The 20892-nt window shown below is 41.7% G+C and overlaps 1 protein-coding gene across 1 annotated transcript in view; it reads right to left on the reverse strand.

The window, feature by feature from the left end:
- The window catches only part of GLE1 (GLE1 RNA export mediator), a 34394-nt gene that overhangs the window by 1459 nt on the left and 12043 nt on the right, over positions 1 to 20892 (reverse strand). The window contains exons 3-15 of the mRNA XM_057723969.1: positions 19040 to 19150; positions 16571 to 16719; positions 16253 to 16313; positions 15763 to 16017; positions 8650 to 8881; positions 7932 to 8044; positions 7706 to 7775; positions 4355 to 4497; positions 4062 to 4252; positions 3389 to 3518; positions 2518 to 2622; positions 998 to 1080; positions 112 to 175 (exon numbers count right to left, since the gene is read on the reverse strand). Coding sequence (XP_057579952.1) covers positions 112 to 175; positions 998 to 1080; positions 2518 to 2622; positions 3389 to 3518; positions 4062 to 4252; positions 4355 to 4497; positions 7706 to 7775; positions 7932 to 8044; positions 8650 to 8881; positions 15763 to 16017; positions 16253 to 16313; positions 16571 to 16719; positions 19040 to 19150 — 1707 coding nt within the window. The remainder of the gene's footprint in view (positions 1 to 111; positions 176 to 997; positions 1081 to 2517; positions 2623 to 3388; positions 3519 to 4061; positions 4253 to 4354; positions 4498 to 7705; positions 7776 to 7931; positions 8045 to 8649; positions 8882 to 15762; positions 16018 to 16252; positions 16314 to 16570; positions 16720 to 19039; positions 19151 to 20892) is intronic.

Below are 20892 nucleotides of genomic sequence, written 5' to 3' on the forward strand. Positions count from 1 at the left end.
AAATCAAGAGGAAGAGACTGCAGTGAGAGTCTGGAGGTACAAGACACGTCACACACAGGTGCACGGGAGGCTGACAACAGCCTGGGGTGTGCTTATCTAAGGGCAACTTACCTCCAAGAACTGCTTGAGGCGTATAAAGGAACCCATCTGTCCTGAGCTGGTGATGGCTTCAATCCTACGAGGAGAGAAAGAAGACACGGGAGTCACACCTATGATCCACACCTATCTTTTGGAGAGGAGTTAGGGACCTCTTGATCTAGAGGAAGGGGCAGATCCAATGACTCACAGAGATGCCTTCTAGACTAAGGATGCTGTCGCTCTACTAAATGGTCTCAGCATTTTTCTCTTTTTTCTTTTTTTGGCCATGCTGTAGAGCATGCGGGAACTTCCCTGATCAGAGATCGAACCCAGGTCCCCTGCGGTGGAAGTGCGGACTCTTAACCACTGGACTGTCAGTGGTTTTTTTCAAACAAGGGGATAAAGGTGGAGAGAGCACTGTTCCTTTCCAAGGTCTTTGTGATCAGGTGGGATGGGTGTTGCCAATGCCCTTCCCCCACTGGGAAGGCCAGTGAGTTGAGAGGAAGGAGAAGGGTCATTGAAGGTGAAAGCCACAAGAGTCAAGCCAACTGGTGGACCAGTTTCACCAACTGATTTACTGAGGGGGGCTGGCTCCTTGGATTCATTCATGATTGCATGTAATCACCATCCCAGATTATCTGGGGGAGTGAGGAAAAGAAGAGAGTTTAAAAACTGTCAGGTATCTGAATCCAAGGTCTTCCTAATTAGTTTATTTAGTCGACAATATTTAAGAGAGACTTAGAGTTCAAAAGCGTTTGTTCAAACAGCAAAGAGGAGCAGGATGGGAGCAGAAGATGTCACACTTAACACGGGTGCTTTCAACTGAGTCAGAAACAGCATGTAACAGTAGCCACAGGTATCTGATGTCATGAGTTCTTACCTACCAAATCCCCTGGTGTCTACTCAACAAGCCTAATACCTGGGGAAGTAGTCCTCTTTGATGAGAAGTATCATCTTCCAGAACTGGACCTGGTACTGCTTCATGAGGGCATTCCCACACACCTAGAGGGGAAGGTGGGCACCGTCAGAGAATGAAAATTCACACTCACCCATAAAGCACAATCAGCCCTTTGCCCTTCATTCCTATCAAGAATTTCAGCCACAATGCCATGCAGCCAGCTAAGCAAGGGAATTCAAATCTAACTTTCCCCTGACGCACTTCTTGTATATGGCAATACCTCCACTTAACCAGACTGCCAGGTAGCTAGGTGTTTCGGAAAACGTGAATCAAAACTAACACAACATTGTAAAACAACTATACCCCAATAAAAACAGAGGAAAAAAAAAAAAAAGCATGGATATATGCATATGTATAACAGGCTCACTTGCTGTACACCTGAAACTAACACAACATTGTAAACCAACTATATACCACAATAAAAATTAAAAAATTAAAACGTGAATCAAATTTAATTTACTATGGATTCTAAAGGTACGGCATACACCCCAGCCTTAGTGCACAGGGTGTACAGAATACCACCTGGGTTCTCATGATTCAGGATCAACCTTCATGTACTGTAACTAGGAGCTTTAAGGTGACTAGAAACTGTTGGTGTTATAGGACAAACGGTCCCAGATTTGTTACGGCATGTGTCCCAAGCCTTTGCTCCTTAAGAACTGTCTCCTTTCCACAGAAACACTTACCCTATATTGGGGGTCCCTAACAGGCAGACAGGACTGTACAGAGCCTTCTAGATGAGAGAGGTACCTGACCCAAGCAGGTTAATCATGTTTTCTCTCCTGGGAATTAGCAATCACAATGGTGGGACACCAGTCCCGCTACTCTGGGTGACCACACTGGCTGAGGGCTATAGCCCAGGATGGCATCTTGCCCACTGTGCACAGACAACTAGAGGCAGTCGCTCTACAGAGCGAGAAGGAGGCAACCTGCAGGAAGAGCATTCATGAAAGACCAAGTTGTCCCAGAGGGAGGCTGCCTCGGTACCCGGTGACATTCCAGTTCCTGGTTCCAGGCCCTGAGGAGATTCAACCGTACCTCCTACCCTAGATTCTGGGAAAGAGTCAATTCTATATCCTCAAAACAAATTCCTTTTCCCTTGTACTGGGATGTACAGTTTTCTGTTCTTTACAATGAGAAGACATCGACACAGAGAAGGAAAGGACACTGGGAAGAAAAATCAAAAGCTAGGTTTGTCCTGGGGCTCAGGACAAAATTTATGACACTGGACCTTAATGCTGTTCGCCATTAGTCTCTATTTCTTTTTTCTTGGCCACGCTGCACAGCTTGCGGGCTTTTAGTTCCCCAACCAGGGATTGAACCTGAGCCCTTGGCAGTGAAAGCGCAGAGTCCTAACCACTGGACCGCCAGAGGACTCCCATTAGTCTCTATTTCTATATTCCTTCCCTAGTCATGTCACACAGTGGCCCAAGGCTGCTTCAACCACTGGCTCTCTCTCATGTCATAACTGTATTACGTACCTCCAAGAAGTCAAAGAGGAGGGTGGCCGTCACATCTGACAGGGGCTCCATGTTTAAGATCTGTGCCAACCAGCGCCAGCCATGATTTAAGCCATGAGGGTGAGTCTGGGAGGAGAGAGGCTCGGTCACGATTTACTCTCATTTTTCTCAGAGATCCAAATTCCCAACGTTATCATCCAGCCACCACCAAGGGGACATGAACCCCCAGATCACCTAACCTAAGCACACGCCACAGGGCAGAAACAACACAAGCCATTCTGTTTTTAAATATTGCAGCACATTGGTACCCACACATTCTCCACAGGATCCCTTCAACACAGGGCTGTCAGCTTCCATTTCAGGGATTCCACAGTTACTCTTATAGAGATCTGATTTATTATTCTTGGTACCTTTAGCACAGAACCTGGGACATAGCAGGTGCACTATAAAAACTTCTTGGATTCAATCAACTTATATTCCTTTCTCTTCAGGTCTCTAGTCCCTTAACTCCTCTATCTCTCTAATCTTCATTCCTTGAAAAAAGAACTGGGCTGGCAGGTCAAAGCCCTGGCCCCCAGCCGTGGCGCCATCATTGACAAGTGTGTATCACTACAGCTTACTAAGCCTCCATTTGTCCATCTGTGAAGCAAGGTATGTGACCTACATGGCCTCAACGCACCAGTAGCCTCTGAACAAATGACTCTGATGATCCAAAAGTTTCCTCATAATCTAAATCAACTTCTCTAAAGAATACCTATGAAGCAGCAATACTCTTTAACTCATCATGTGACTGGACTGCCTCTCTGAAAGGTTGGTATTTCCTGCAGGTAAGATACACTACTATGGACTCTGGTCCGACCTCTCATGATCAATAGTAAGCCTCTTCTACTACCTCTTGTCGGTTTCCATACGGCCACCGGAGCTGGATGATGGCGGCGTAGAGACGGATCATCCCAGACATGCGTTTGAGAAAGTTGTCCTGCTGTTCTACTTTGGAATCCTTCACTTGGTAGCCAAGCATCCTACGTGGGAAGCAAAAATTCAATGTGATAAGGCCAAAGTGAGGGTGACCAATCAACTTTTTATGGCTAAAAGTAACAGCATGTTATTATTACATTTAGCATTATTATTAATACATTATTACACGTTACTACATTGGTAGAACGTCATTTTGTTTACAAAGCACTCACATCCATTATCAAATCTGTGCATCATACAGACCCTGAGAGGTAAATTCCCAGGAGGTGATGGATATCGTTACCCCCACTTACAAATAATGAAAATAATGCTTAAAGAGGTTAAATGATTTCCCCATCTTTGCAAATCTATTAAAAGACAAAGCAGGGATAATATTCTAAATCCAGTATTCTTTCCATTATACTGCATTGACTACTGATACCTAAAACCACAAATTTCAAAAGCCATCCAGTTTGCATGGAAGACACTGTAGTCTCTGACACAAATGTTCAAGATACACAAGAGATGTTTTAAGGAGGGGAAAGGAATCCCAATTCTACTTCATTCATCACTCCAAGGATAGTGAGTAAGGAGAAGAACAACTTCACCTCTGATAATCTTCCAAAGCCATTCCCTCTTTGAAAGCTGGATAGAAGGGAACAGAGTAAGGACACTTCTTGTGCAGATGAGCAAGGATGAGGTCCCCCACTCTGGGGTGGAGTGCCCAGATCCCGGATGCCACGACTGCGATGGGGAACGCTGCTTCATGATGGGAGGCCACTTCCTCCTCCCCTTGTTTCTAGGAGCAGAGGGGGGGGATTTTAAGTTAATACTTGAGAAAGGCTTAAAGGCTGTGCACCAGCCTCTTCTTCCCACACCTTTGGCCAACAAAGTTTCTCACCACAAATTTCTCTGCCAGTTTGTACTGGACAAAGTCCAGGCCCTGTGGGTTAAGTGTGATGGACACAGAGCGCCCGCCGGACTGAACGGGTTTTCCAGAGAGTAAGCTGTGGATCTTGTCAAAGATCTCCTTCAGCTTTGAGCCTGGGTATGACAGAGAAAAAGTTAGTGAAAAGGCACAACTGCAGTCAATCTATTTTTTGCATCATTGCAATAACAGAGCCTCTATATAAACCTAGCTGTGCAGCCCTAACAGAAGTTCAGAGCCTAAAGCCAAAATACAGATACAGAAAAATATATGACAATCAAACACATGTTTTGGGGGGGATGGGAAAGTACATAAGGTGTGGTACAGTTTCGAAGGAATTCCTTATTTGCAGAATGAACTAATTCTGAAACTGACACATTGGTGAGATGAACGGTATAGAAATAGGTGCTGAACTGCTACAGATGCCATGGGTGTGGCTGATGTCCTTAGAGAAGTCAACTGTAACTCTAGAGAAAACCTTCTAAAGCATCTTGCCAAGTCACAATGATTTCCCCACCTTCTCTTGGACCTGCCTTCCTCCATCCTCAGCAACACAGAAGCTACATTTGTGTTACAGATCCTGTGTGCCCTGTCTTCCACACTGGCCAGTTAGATCAGGACTAGTCAAGCTGAGCTAATCAGCCAGCTGACAGTCAATTCACTGTGGTGGCCACTCCTGTGACACATACACATGTAAGCAGTGGGGCTGCCCCTGCCATGGGGACCAAAGGACAGCAGTCTCCAAAATCAGACCAGAGGTGGACAGAGGGAGGCCAAGAGAAGAGAGAAAAGGGTCCTAAAATTTCTGGCTCCTGAGATCCAGCCCCATTCCTGCCATAGGTTCTGTGAAACTGCTTTATCTTTAGGACAAACCCCCCACCCCACCCACTTCTTTCCTTTCTTCTTTCTTCTCTTTCTCTTTTTCTTTTTCTTTTTCTGCTTAAGCAGATCTGAATTAGTTTCCATTATTTAAAATCAGTGTTTGAACAAATACAGCACCTGCAGTTTAGAAATACCCTGCCAAGTTCCTAATCACTTTAATAAATGTTTAAAAACATCAGAAATATCCTCCCTAAACCACTGATTCAGTTCCATTAATAAAGGGGAGAGAGGGGCAGCACATTTCTTAGGAAGTAAGAGAAACAGGTAGAAACCAAGAATTAAATAATGAGCTATCACAGAAATCTCAAGGCTAATAATTCCAGAAAAACAGAAACAGAGACTCTAACCTTACTGAGATATTAAAATATATACACTTCCATACAAATTTACTCAGCTCACCCTCCTGCTAAGTCATGCCCCACTACTCCTTTATTGATGGTCTCAAAGGGTCCTTTTGGCCAAATCCCCATCCAGCCCCTCTCCGTGCCTCTCCAATTAGGAAAGTCAGGTCCCAACCCTATTCCTGACATGGCCTCCCACATGCCATATGCCACACCGCAGGGCACCATAACCTTCTTTAAATTCTGCTCCAAATCTAACCACTCATGGGCATCCACCTTTAAAGAGGCTGGAATTAGGTCACCTCTTTCTCAGTCATTCAACATTTTCTGAGCATTAGCTCTAGAGAATGCTGTAAGCTCTTAAAGGGCTTACAGTAATGATGGAGACAAAGGGACACAGTTATGAAACAGGGAGGAAGATGAAGCACAACAAAACTAAAGCCTAATCAGATAGAGACAATGAGCTAGAGGAAGCAGTTGGGGGATGACTCCCCGGTTTCCACTAAGGTGACCGAGTAGATAAGGTGCTATTGATTACTTAGAGCAAAGAGGAGAAAAGGTGGGCAAGAGGAAGATGAGTTCACATGGGAACACGCTAAGCCTGACGAAGCTGACAGACATCTAGGCAGAGCTGCCCCCCGGGTAGCTGGGGTGAAGGAACAACCTAAAGTTCAGAGGAAAGGAATGACCCAGAGACCGACCTGGGTGTCACGTGCGCAGAGGTGAAGTTTAAAGCCACGGGGCTCTTGCAGAATGAGAAGTGGGGGGCCGGCTGAGGGCGGAGCACATCACGAGGACACACCTACCACTGAGGTCAGGGCAGGAGACGGAGGAAACCACAAAGGAGGAGAGGGAGGAGGAGAAGCTGGAAATAAATGTTGCTGAGAAGCGAATAATCAATGGTGCCAGGAGGCAACACAAAGATTAGAAAAGCAAAGGAAACAGGCTTTAGAATGTGAGTGACAGGCACGTTTAAAGAGAAAGGAGCCTGTAAAAGGGAGTAATTTTGCAGAAAACAGGAGAGCTGTCTCTTGAAGGGGATGGGAGGGGAGGAGAACAAGGCTCCGGAGGCTCGTCCGAGGCTGAGACAGAAGGGTAAGCACGGGCCGGCAGGGTACCGCATCCTTTGAAACAGGCGATGAAGAGGTAAGTACAGCTGTGCACTGCTGGAAGTGGGATATGTGAGGAACTCACACCTGGCGTCTCAACTTTCCTGATGAAGGAGTCAGGGCTGCCTGTGGTCTGCTGAGGCGTAAAGACTGAGGATGAGACTGAGGAGAGCAGCGAGGGTGCGGAGCGGCTGTCAGGCCGATCTCGCCCCTGTTGCCATGGCTATCGAAGGGATTGGCACTTTCAAGTCTAGAAAGTGAGACGTTTACTTATTTAGACCTCGCCCTGTTCCGGCAGGAATTCCAGGCAGCCACGTGATGTGGAAGTTCTGTCATATAGCCACTCAAGCGCAGGAACTGCAACTGCCTGTGCTTTTTGGGCAACAAGTTAATCAAGGGGACCAGGACCCAGGCTAAGGCAGAGCAGCCTGCCAGTTGCAAACGCTCCCCAGCCACCTGGCGGCACTGTCTGTACTGAGGAGCTTCCACATCCGAGCTCTGTGAAAATGAGCCTCTGTTTCTAAAGAAGAGGAAGAACGGTCTTTCCCTGTCTGGGTCTTCCTCCCTAAATCGCAGTCTCTGGAGAGAAAAGGAAGGCGTTCTCAAGTATTAATTAACAAGCAGGTTTCAAGTTTGGAAAAGCTAATGTTGTAGAATGAAAGCAAAGAACACAAGTCATATCCTAGCTTCCCTTAGGGGTGCTTTGGAAGTAACTCCCAACTTTAGGTAAGAGCCTTCCTAAATAATTTATTATTAATATATAGCTTATTTTTTTAAAATGTGCCAACAAACACATAATGATTACCTTCTACATGCTGAGAGAAAACAAAGGAGAGTAAAACAGGAGGTATATAGCTTATGTACCTGATCCAATGGTCAACATTTGTTCAGACATTCTATTTATAGGAACCTTACAGATAAGTGGACTTGGAGTCTCAAAAAATACTTGTACCATGAAGTGAAGGGCCGTGTTCTTAATTTCTCTGACCAACCTGCAATGGTGGAGATCTGGCTCACTGGGATGGTGGCAGCCTTCTGGAGGTCCATCTTGATCTTTTTGGCCTGTCAGAAGAGAGCAGCGAGAAGGCACAGTGTTTTGAAGAGCTGAGTAGACGTCACTAGGGTTAGGGAATGTGACACGCTAGCTGCATTCCTCTGGGACATGAGGCTGTGGGGGCACCATGAGGCCCAGAGAACTCCCAATTTCCACCCTCCTACCTGACTGTCTTTGCTGTTGCTCAGTCCCTCAAAGGCCAACACACACTGACTGGAGGCCTCCTGCAGCTGCTGGTACCACTGCATTGTACTGTCTTGCACCTTCACCTGGAGGTCTGAGGAATGAAAGAGAGGCTTTCATAATAGGAGAACTTACTGAACACTTAATGTGAGCTAGGTACTGTTCTAATCACCTTATATATGTATTACCTGCTTTCACTGTCATAATAATCCTAGGAGGTAGATTCTATTATTATCTTCATTTTATAGATAAGGAAACGGGCATGGAAAGGGTAAGTAATTTGCCAAAGTCATATTGCCAAGAAGTAGAAAAACTGTACTCCCAATGATCTGGCTCCAACAGCAGCATTCTCAACCATCATGCTATACCGATTCTCCTATGTATTCAACAAACACATGTTCCATATATACTTATACAGAATGTAGCAGCAATACGCAGTAGCAGCAATACTTGGAATGATACATCTAACAGAATTATGTAGAATTTCAAGTCCTCATGGCAAGTGTTGGAATCTGAAGCCAGGTTCCACATCAACCAAAACTGAATGTATTTCAGTAAAAGTACTGAATTTCACATTACATAAAAGTTCTGGTAAATTGTCCTATAGTTTAATCCAATACTCAAAACACGTTCTTGTTTCTTTTCCCATTCTGCAACTTACACATCAAGTTAAAGGACCGTTTCCTCACCAAGACCCACCTTCATTCGGTTTCCCTCCTGGGCCCTGGCTGGAAGCTGGGGACTCTTTGTGGACCTCTGGCCCCTGCTGCATCTGTGACTCTTGCCGCTTTATCTGGGCCTTCTCTTCATCCTGCCTCCTCTTGTCCTCACAGGCCCTGGCGATCTCCTGCTGCAGGTTCGCAAGGAGGTCCCGCATTTCCTGCAGTGCTCTCTCAGCCACAGCCTGGTCCTCTGCTGTGGGAAAGCCGTTCTGTCCAGGTGACAGAGGCAGAGCTTAGTGGTTATTTCCTAGGTACCTGAGGTGCTGACTCATACCTCACAAGTCCATAAATTTCTAAACTGGAATCATGCCAGTGGAGTCCCCACATTCAGCAAGTTGACACCTACTGCTTCCGTGTTCTCTTAAAAGACACACGCACCCCAGTGTTCACTGCAGCACCATTTACAACAGGCAGGACATGGAAGCAACCTAAATGTCCATCGACAGAGGAATGGATAAAGAGGATGTGGTGCACATATACAATGGAATATTACTCAGCTGTAAAAAGGAATAAAATTGGGTCATTTGTAGAGACGTGGATGGACCTAGAGACTATCATACAGAGTGAAGTAAGTCAGAAAGAGAAAAACACATATTGTATATTAACATATATGTGGAATCTAGAAAAATGGTATAGGTAATCCTATTTGCAAAGCTGAAATAGAAACACAGACGTAGAGAACAAATGTGTGGCTACCAAGGGGGAAAGTGGGGTGGGTGGGAGGAACTGGGAGATTAGGATTGAGGCATATACACTGTTGACAGTATGTATAAAATAGATAACTAATGAGAACACACTGTGCAGCACAGGGAACTCTACTTAGTGCACTGTGGTGACCTGAGTGGGAAAGAAGTCCAAAAGGCAGGGGATATATGCATATGTATGGCTGATTCATTTTGCTGTACAGTAGAAACTAACACAACATTGTAAAGCAACTATACTCCAATAAAAATTAATCCAAAAAAAAAAGGTAATACCGATTTACCATCACATCCACGGTATCAAAGTACAGATTTTTCAAGCTCTCACCAACCCTGGCTGGAATAATTTTTTAGAAGCTTGTGGCAGTAGTCTAGATAAAAACTGAACCAGCTTTACATTTTCTTAGAATGATACCTCTTTGGTTATAATGCATTATTCCTTTGAGGCACTGACAAATTTGAGTTCTTTACCTTTTATTTAGAACAACTGCTTATAAATGAGCTCACATATAAGTTAGACTGACATGCAACATTTTTTTTAGTATGCTATTTTGTCAGAATTTGACTATCAGGCTTTTAAATGAACTGAGAAGCTCTGCACCATTTTCTATGTTCTGTCCTATAAACACGTTTCATAGTTTTGCCTGTTAAATCAACAAGGCCTCTACTGTACTGTGTATTTGAAAGGTGCTAAGAGAGTAAATTTTAAAAGTTCTCATCACAACAAATTTTCATAACTTTTTATGGTGACAGAAGATAACTAGACTTGTGATCATTTTGCAGAGTTTACAAATACTGAATCACTATGTTGTCACCTGAAACTAATATAATGGTATTTGTCAATTATACCTCAAGGAAAAAAGCAATGATAGAAACAATAAACTTAGAACACCAAGATCTCTTGGTTTTTACTAAAAAAATTTTTTTACTGAAGTATAATTTGCATACAATATTATACTAATTTCAGATGTATATGCATTATGAATGGAAGTCCTCTTTTTTTTCACTTTTTAAAATTTTAATTTTATATTGGAGTATATTGGCTTACAATGTTTTGTTAGTATCAGGTACACAGCAAAGTGATTCAGTTATGCATATACATACATCCATTCTTTTTCAGATTCTTTTCCTGCATAGGTTATTATAGAATATTGAGTAGAGTTCCTTGTGCTATACAGTAGGTCCTTGTTGGTTATCTATTTTACATATACTAGTGTATATATGTTAATCCCAAACTCCTAATTTATCCCTCCCCCACCTTTCCCCTTTGCTAACTATAAGTTTGTTTTTGAAATCTGTGAGTCTGTTTCTGCTGTGTAAATAACTTCATCTGTATCATTTTTTTAGATTCCACATATGAGTGATATCATATATTTGTCTTTATCTGTGAAGTCCTCTTATTTTATTTTTTATTTTAATTTTATTGGAGTATAGTTGATTTACAATGTTGACTCCTCTTATTTTAAACCACTTGTCCCACATAGCAGAACAACAGCAACAAAAAAATTCTACAGAAAATTCATGATAAGTTTTGTCTGTTAGGTATTAAAATGTATTATAAAGCTACATCAATTAAAATACAATGATCCTGGTATACGAATAAAAACATATGACCAAGGAAACAGAAAAGAATATTGAATAGATACATGTATATTTATAACTGAACCACTTTGCTGTACACCTGAAGCAACATTAGCATACAACATTGTTAATCAAGTCCACTCCAATATAAAATTAAAAATTAAAAAAAAAAAAGAATACTGAGAAAGAACTCCTACGATACTATTTAGCGTGATAAGAGATATTTACAAATCAGGAGGGAAAGTTGTAGTAAAATAGTATGAATATTTTACAGCATAAAGATCTTTATCTACCACCAATCATCAAATAAATTCCAGATGGAGTAAGTGAGGGGAAAAACCCCCAAACATTCTTACATCAAAAATGTCATAAACTATGGTTGCAACACAATGCAGTGCTATGCAGGTACATAAAGAAATGAAGAAAACTACATGTTTCAAAGCAGTGATCTCCACAATAAACTGTTGAGTGCAAAAAAGCAGGGTCCAGAACAGTGTATATAGTAAATTATCTTTTACCTGGGAAGGGACACACACACACACACACACACACACACACACACACACACACACACACATTTACGCTTTTTTTTTCTTGGGCTGCGCAGCTTGTGGGATCTTAGTTCGTCAACCAGGGACTGAACCCGTGCCCCCTGTAATGGAAGCATGGAGTCCTAACCACTAGACCGCCAGGGAATTCCCTGTTTTTGAAGAATGGACACAACACCCAGTTGCTAACAGAAATGATCACTGGCAGATAGAACAAGAAGAGCCCCCGCTTGCCCAGCTAGAGAAAGCCCATGCATAGCAACAAAGACCCAACACAGCCAATAAAAAAAACCCAAAAATTTATGCAAAAAAATTAAAAGCAAAAATGAAACAACTGAACCCAACTATTTATCAAGTTGGTGGCTTAACAATAAGGAGAATTATTTCAAGTGAAATGCAACAGTAATTTAATCGTACATCCCTTAGCAGTATATAGCTGAAGGCAAAAAGAGCTGCAAATCTTTTTTTCTTTTTTTTAAGATTTTTTTTGACGTGGGCCATTTTCAAAGTCTTTACTTAATTTGCTACAATATTGCTTTTGTTATTTATGTTTTGGATCTTTTGGCTGGGAGGCACTTGGCGGGAGGCATGTGGGAGCTTAGTTCCCAGACCAGGGATCGAACCTGTATCCCCTGCATTGGAAAGGGGAGTCTTAACCACTGGACTGCCAGGGAAGTCCCAAGAACTGCAAATCTTAAACTGTTATCAGCAATCATATTGTTAGTAATGGTATTATTATTTTGAAATTACATGTTATGAAATTATACACATATATTACATATATACACACCTATATTTTACTATTTATAGTAAAGTAAGGTAAGTAAGTAATGTTCATTAATTTAGACACAGATTTTCAATATGGGATAAAAATGATACATACATAAAAGTAAAGACGTTAAATAAATGCTATAACCTTATACTCATATGGGAAAGGTCAGCATGAATTAATGATGCATTTTCACCTAAAAAAAAACAAACCCACACATTTCCTAGTTTAGTCCATTGAAAAGGTCTAAAAACGACAAATCCTAACAACCAGTCTGTGTTTTCTAATACCTTTTCCTACTAACAAGTCATAAGGCTTCGTGAAGAAATGCCCGATTCTAGGTCTGGAGAAGAAAACGTTCAGGATGAGGCAGAAACAGCTTGCCTGCTTTCCGCTGCGACACATACTACTGGGGCCATGTCCAAAGGACAGAGGAGCCAAAGTGAAGGTGCTCCCATTGCACAAGCTGAACAACAAAAACAAAACTATAATAGATTGAAACATATTACATAAAATATATAAAGTTCATATGTTCTTTTTTTTTTTTTTTTTTTTTTTTACAATAAACTGCATATATTTAGAGTGTACAATTTGGTATCCCAATCTCCCAATTCATTTCCCCCCAACCCTCCCCGCTTTCCCCACTTGGTGTCCATATGTTTGTTCTCTACATCTGTGTCTCTATTTCTGTCTTGCAAACCGGTTGATTTGTACCATTTTTCTATAGTCCACATATATGTGTTAATATACGATATTTGTTTTTCTCTTTCTGACTCACTTCAAAGTTCATATGTTCTTAATGATAGTTAAAAAGAACCTCAAGTCATTGTGGGAGAATGCTAGAAAAGCAACTCAATACTCTGAAAACCGATAAAGGGAAAAACCAAACATTTGTCCTTCCTTCCCTATACAGACTGCACTCCAAGATAAATAGTTTATGGGGAAATTTTCTTCTTTGCAGTAGAATTCTAGCTAATAAATGTAGAAAAATGATAGCATTAGAAAAACTCAAAATTTACTACCCCCAATGAAATAACAGATATAAGTAATAATCCGCAATGGTTACTAAATCATTAGCTAAAGACTCATAGGAATCTTTAAAATGGAAGATAAGCCCGACAATATCTGAAGCCACTGGTTGATTTTAACATCACAAGTGGAAAGACCATCAGATACTCTACACTTCCTGACGTGATGCAATAACAAATATACACTCCCAGGATTTCCCTGGTGGCGCAGTGGATAAGACATCGAGCTCCCAATGCAGGGAGTCGGAGTTCAATCCCTGGTCAGGGAACTAGATCCCACATACATGCTGCAACTAAGACTTTGTATGCTGCAACTAAGACTTTGCATGCCACAACTAAGGAGCCCACGTGCTGCAACTGTGACCTGGTGCAACCAAATAAATAAATAAATATTAAACAACAACAACAAAAAGCCAAATACACATTCCCAACTATGAAGTACAGTTGCCGGGGCGAAAAAAATCAAATCTGAATTTGTTCAAGCCTCTAGACTGCACTGTTCAGTAAGGTAGCCACATGTGGCTCTTTACATTTAAATTAATTAAAAACTTTTTAAAAATTAAAATTCAGTTCTTCAGTCACATTTCAAGTGCTCAATAACCACACATGGCTACTGGCTACTGTACGGCATAGCACACGTATGAATATTTCCACCATCACAGAAAATTCTCTTAGACAGCACTGCCCTAGAGAAAGCTACCAGCTCACAGGAAATATGGGGAATAAAAGAACATATTAAAATACATCAAAGGGTCAGGGTTAGCAATTGCAATGAAATTTTCTGGAATGCAGGAAATTTTATATAACAAATGATCCAGATTCTTCAACAATGGCAAGAAAAAAAGAGAGGAATAAGGGAGTCTTGAGAGTAAAAGAATTAAGTAAGACATAGCAAACCAAAAAGTTGAACTTTGTATGGATGTTAACTTTCCAACCAATTGTTAAAAAAAAAAAATCATTGCAACAACTGGAGAAATCTGAACACTAGCTAGATATTTGATCATATTAAATAAATTATTTTTTAGGTATGATATTAGAGTTTTGGTTATGTAATAATAATTTTATCTTTTAGAGATACATACTAAATTATTTTCCAGATGAAGGAATATGCCTGAGATTTATTGTAAAACCATCTGGGGGAAAGGGTGCAGGTGGCAGCATAGACAAAAGGAGACTGCCATGTGCAGGTTCTTGAGGGAGCTGGGGGATGGGTGCCAAAAGGTACACCATGCTGTTCTCTCCACTTCTGTGTAGGTTTGAAATTTTACAAAAAGAAGGGTAAACAAAAGCCAGAAGGAGTATTGAAAGGTAACAATAAACCATAAATTTCTGCCTGAAATAGGATAAATGCTTAAGGTTCTTAATATTTAGAACTCATATAAGTTGCTTTTTCAAAACACAGACTCTGGTAGAGATATGAACTAAGGGCAAAGAACGTACAATTCAGGAATTCCCTGGCGGTCCAGTGGTTAGGACACCATGCTTTCACTGCCAAGGTTGTGGGTTTGATACCTGGTTGTGGAACTAAGATCCCGCAAGCCACGTGGCATGGCCAAAAATTTTTTAAAAGGAAAAAAAAAAGTTAAGAAAAAAAAAAAAAACCATACAATTCATTAAAGTGGGAACTGGTACAACTTTGGGATGTGAATCAAGAATCTCAAAGTTCTGGGTGGGGGGGACTCGAGGTGGGGGGAGTCAAGGAAGGGAGGGAATACAGGGATATGTGCATAAGAACAGATGATTGAACTTGGTGTACCCCCCCAAAAATAATAAATAAATAAATTAGAAAAAAAAAAAAAAAAAAAAGAATCTCAAAGTTCTTTGACCAAGTAATTCCATTTCTAGGAACTTACCTCAAAGAAATAATCAAAAATACAGATAAGACATATACAAAGTGATATCAGTACATTGTTATTCATGATAGTGAAAATACAGAAACTTAAATATTCAACAATAGGCATGTTTTTTCAATAAATTTTGATATGGTTACATTACATGTCAAGGCAATACTTGCAGTTTCTAATACTGCCTTAGAAACACCAAAATATTTGTAATGATTATAGTAATTATGTGTTCAAAGTACCATATTAACTGAAAAAAACAACATATATTTCTGTAAGGCTTTAATTTTTATCATAAGCATAGCAGGCATTCAATATATATTAATGAATGAACTAAAACATTTTGCAATTAGAAGAAACAAATATTTTTTTAACCTAAGAAACTCTATATCTATACTAGCCCAATCTCTCTCTCTCTCACACACACACACACACACACACACACACACACACATACACACACACACACAGAGTCAGAAGAAAAATATAAAATGCTAACAGTGGTTATCTCTAGGTAAGAGGATGACAAGTGATAATAAGCAGGTATTACTTCTAAAGCACAGAACGATTCTGCTTTCAATGGTCTTCATTCAAAGACAGCATCTCCCTGAGGCCCTCTTACCTCAGAAGTGGCCCGGATGATCCCTGAGATGAGACCACACAGCTGGTTGCCTCGGGTCCGGAAGGCAGACAGGTCGACCTTCAGCAGGTCTCTCTGCTGGTCGGAGGAGTCCAGCTGCTGGCTCAGGTGCAGCACCTCCTCCTGCAGGGCATAGAGGTTCCGCAGGCGGACCTGGCCTTCTTCCTTCCGGAGCCGCTCCTGCTCCACTTGCTTCAGGCGCTGCTGCTCTGCCTCCCGCAGCTTCAGGTTGAGAATCTACAGAAAGGCCATCAAATTAAGGGGCTCCTGGGCCTTCTCTGTCTACATTCCTCCAAGCCTATGTGGGCTACCTATCTTCACAGATGGGCCCAGAGCAAGAAAAGGACCACCCCAAGTCAGCCGCACTGCAGCACGACAGGGGCCGGGTGCTCTGGGGCTATGCTGGAACCTGACTCCTCAGGCAGGCCACTGCCAGACACTGAACACCCACCCAGATTCTCCAGGCTCTGACCTTCGCTCTGTGACGATGCTCAGCTTTCAGCTTCTCTTGCTGCCCCAGGGCTTCTCTGGAGCTGAATGAAAAATGGAGGGAGGAATAGTCAAGGCATGCTTCCTAAAATTGTTTTACCTCTCCTAAAAGCCTCCTCTCTTTGTGTGGCATTGATCACCTTTCCAAGGTTGGACATTTTTCTTAGGTTATAAGCTTCTCTGGACATTTTATTTTGATATTTAAGGATTCAGAAGCTCAACTCCTTCCCTTTGGGTTTTATGCTGGGAAAGAGTTCGGCTGACCATGCCAACATTCCCAGTCGTGATTCAGGGGACTCACCTCTTCTCCATCACTTCGCGTAAGTCCTGGAATTCTTTATGATGCTTCAGTTCCTTCCGTTCATCAAACCGCTTCAGCTGTTCAGATGCCATCTCAGAGAGGGCTCGCACCTTCCTCTCCTGCTCCTCCTGCCATTGCCTCAAGCCCTCCTGCAAAGGGTAAGCACCTGCTCTCTGGAGCTCCATTACACCCTGCTCATCTACCCCTGTGAGATGCCCTCCCATCAGTCCTCAACTCCATCAAAGATACTCCAGGGCACGGAATCATCTGCTTACTAAAACCTTTGCTTGAGCCACCTCTCCACTTTGGGTTGATCTTTAAACTCAGCTGTTGTGGAAAGCTTTTCCAGTTTGCACCATATGGTTTATGTCACTCCAGTATAAGTTAAGAATGGACGGGTAACAGGTATTTACCAACATAGTATCAAATAGCCCTGCACTTTTCAGCTTCCATCCTGTGTACCACCCCCCCTCCCCTTTTTGGGCCACGCCCTGCGGCATGTGGGACTCTTAGTTCCTGGACTAGGGATAGAACCCACGCCCTTGGCAGTGAAAGTGAGGAGTCCTAACAACTGGGCAACCAGGGAATTTCCACCCTGCGTGTTCTTATGAGGGCTTCAGGGAAATCTAAAGAAATCCTTATTCTAACTCCATTAACACACTATGCACGTTCCTATCTCACTCCTCCCCTCAAGTTACTATTTCTGCCTAGATTCTTCCCCTCCATCTTCACTTAGGAAAGTCCTTTTCCTTTATACCTAAGGGTATCAGGTATTCCATTTATTATTCATAGAGTACACTCATTTGGTTTTTAAGAGCAATTTGACATTTTAACTATCAATATTTAAAGTGTACATATCCTTTGACACTCCTTCCATTTTAGGAATTTGTCCTAAGGAAATACTTACCTATGTGTGCAAAGATATATGTACAAGGATGCTCATTACAGCCCTGTTGATAATGGCAATAAATCTGAAATAATTTAAATCAACAGGGAAATAAATATATTACAGTAGGTCATACTAGAGAATACTCTGCAGCCTTTAAAGAGAATGACATGCTATATATACTGATATGGAGATATGTCAAAATATATTGTTAAGATATTAAGCTATTCTATTTTAAAACATTTTAAAACTTCCAGTACAAGAAGGCAAATTGAACACAAGCATATATACCCTCTCCTCTGAGACTGTTTAATTAAAAATTGGGAAGAAACAAAGACTCAACAACGGAGAGCACATGAGAGAGATTATAAGAAGGGGAAAAATTTCTACTTACGTCTAGAAGACAGAAAGTCCATGGAAGAGTGATGATTGATAGAGCAGAGCTGAGAAAACTGGAGGAGACAGACAGACAGACAGACACACACACACTCTCTCTCTCTCTCTCTCTCCCTCCATTTCTCACCATCGCCATTGCTACACCTCTGAGTCTAGGCAACCATCATCCTTTTTTCTCCAGTGTCAAAGTGAATGCTTCAATGAGTGTTGCTGTCTCTTAGATTATAATACTCTTCTAGGGCTTCCCTGGTGGCACAGTGGTTAAGAATCTGCCTGGCAATGCAGGGGACATGGGTTCGAGCCCTGGTCCGACAAGATCCCACATGCCTCGGAGCAACTAAGCCCATGCACCACAACTAGTGAGCCTGCGCTCTAAAGCCTGTGAGCCACAACTATTGAGCCCATGTGCCACAACTACTGAAGCCTGCATGCCTAGAGTCCATGCTCTGCAACAAGAGAAGCCACCACGATGAGAAGCCCATGCACAGCAATGAAGAGTAGCCCCTGATCCGCGCAACTAGAGAAAGCCTGTGCACAGCAACAAAGACCCAACGCAGCCAATAAATAAATAAATAAAATTAGAAAAAAAAAAGTCTTTTAACTATATTTCACTTATTTCTCTCCCTCCAGCATATAAACTCTATAAGGACATGGACTGTGTCTCCTTTGCTCACTGTTTTATCTAGACCTAGAACAAAATTGCTCAATAAATATTTGGTGACCCCATGAATAAATGAATAAGGATAGATGCTAGAAGACTTTTTCACTTTATAAACTCATGTACTCTTTAAAAATTTTTACAAAAGCATGTACTGTTTTTCTAATTAAAAAAATAAACTCAAATAAACTACCTAAAATAGTGCTACTCTTTTTTTCAAGAGGCCGTTAAGGTCCATCTTCTCAATATAACCTTATCTGACAACCCAGATCATCTTCAAATTTTGGAGAAGTAAACGGAAGCCAGGAAAGCCTAAGTAATTTTCCTAAGGTCACATGTAAATAGCAGAGCTAGGATCTGAAACCAGATTTGACTTCAGAGACCTTACTCTTGACTGTTATGTTATACTATCTCCCTAACTGAATTGGAGCCACTAGTAGGTACGGCATTCACAGTCCCCGAGGAAGTGCACTTAAATGTGACTCCCTAGGGTCAAGGTCAAACCTGCCTTACTTCACGGGTTACTTACTGCTCCTTTCATTCTGTGCACCAGCTCATACATTCGGATGCAGCCTTCCACTTTGTTCCCCCGGGAGGACTGAAGTACCATAGGTTCTGTATGCTGAGACTCATGCTTGTCCTAGATAGACAGAAGATGGAAAAATTAAGCTTTTAAGATGGTAAAGTTGGTATTATTCAGTCTGAACAAAAATCACACCCCTGCTTATGAACCACCACCACCACCACCACCACCAACAAAACAATTTAGATTAGAACCAGTGTGCTTTTCATGATATAGACCTTATTCTAATTGTTTCCTTTAACAAAGTAAGTGGATGTTGTTGCTTTGGACAGTTTTCTGAGATATTTTATTTTGTTTGCTTGCTTGTTTGTTTTGATTTGCCCAGCACATCTCCCCCTTTTCTTCTAATGAGTGTCCATTTTTGCTGGGGTGGTTTGGATGGAGAAAACCCAGCCCACTTCCCCAATTCTTCCATACCCTCTAACCTCAGGGGTCACTAAGCATGTGACCAGCCTGGAAATCAAAGCACTCTATCCCCCTGTACCCAGTACCTACTTCAGGAATGAGGCTTATGATCTAAGCCAGAGTCTATCTCTGAAATTTTCTTTCTTTTTTTTTTTTAATTTCTTTTTTATCGGGGAACTTCTCTGATGGAGCTATTTGGGAGGGCTTTCTCTTCTGGGGATGCTAACCTAAGAAGATATGTGTCTAGGGCTACCAACAGACAACCTGCCACACAGAGTCTATCTGAAAGATGAAACCAAGAAGAGTTAGAATTAAGAGATGGAGAAGCGGAGTCCTGTGTTTGAGTCACTGGATCAAGTCACAAATAATATCAAGGGACTTCCCTGGTGGCACAGTGGTTAAGAATCCACCTGCCAATGCAGGGGACACGGGTTCAATCCCTTGTGTGGGAAGATTCCACATGCTGTGGAGCAACTAAGCTCACATGCCACAACTACTGAGCCTGTGCTCTAGAGCCCATGCTCCGCAACAAGAGAAACCACGGAAAATGAGAAGCTGGTGCACCGCAAGGAAGAGTAGCCCCCACTCACCACAACTAGAGAAAGCCCGCGTGCAGCAACAAAGACCCAATGCAGCCAAAAAAAGAGGAAAAAGAAAAAAAGAAAGAAATAGGAGAGACGAGTAGGGAATAATAGATCCTCTAGATCTAACTGATTCCAAATGCACTTCTAGACTTCCTGGTTATATGAGCTAATTAATTTCTCCTCTGATCCCCCGTTTGGCTTAAGCTAGTTTAAGCTGGGTTTCTGTTACTTAAACACCAAAAGTTCCTAAATAATACAATTCATTATATAAAGCCATCCAAAACTTTACTTAAACCTTAAGAATTATGGAATTTTACACTTGGACAGGACCTCAGCAATTTCATCCAGTACCAGATTTACAGACGAAGAAACTGAGGCCTAAGGAAAGATGCCTGCCCAAGGGCATGCCACAATATTGGCAGGATCAGAACTAGAAGCTGCTGCCTCTAAGATGATGCTCATAGATACTTAATTTTTTTTTTAATTTTGAAATAATTATACTTCACAGGAAGTTGCAAGAAACGTACAGGGAGGCTCGTGCAGTCTTTACTCAGTTTTCCCAATAGTAACGTTTCATAAACACGGTAAGTTATCAAAAAACTAAATTGATGGTTCAAGCCACAAAACTTGTTCAGATTTCACCAGTTTTTACAGGAATTCATTTTGGTATGTGTATAGTTTTATGCAATTTTATCATGTGTAACCACCAACACAAAGTACAGAACTGTTCCATCACCATCCAGCTTCCTTGCGCTACACCTTTACATTGCTACCCTGTTCTCCATCCCTATGATGACAGTATTTCAAGAA

This window comes from Hippopotamus amphibius, chromosome 2, assembly GCF_030028045.1.
Source record: "Hippopotamus amphibius kiboko isolate mHipAmp2 chromosome 2, mHipAmp2.hap2, whole genome shotgun sequence".
Taxonomy (NCBI): Eukaryota; Metazoa; Chordata; class Mammalia; order Artiodactyla; family Hippopotamidae; genus Hippopotamus; species Hippopotamus amphibius.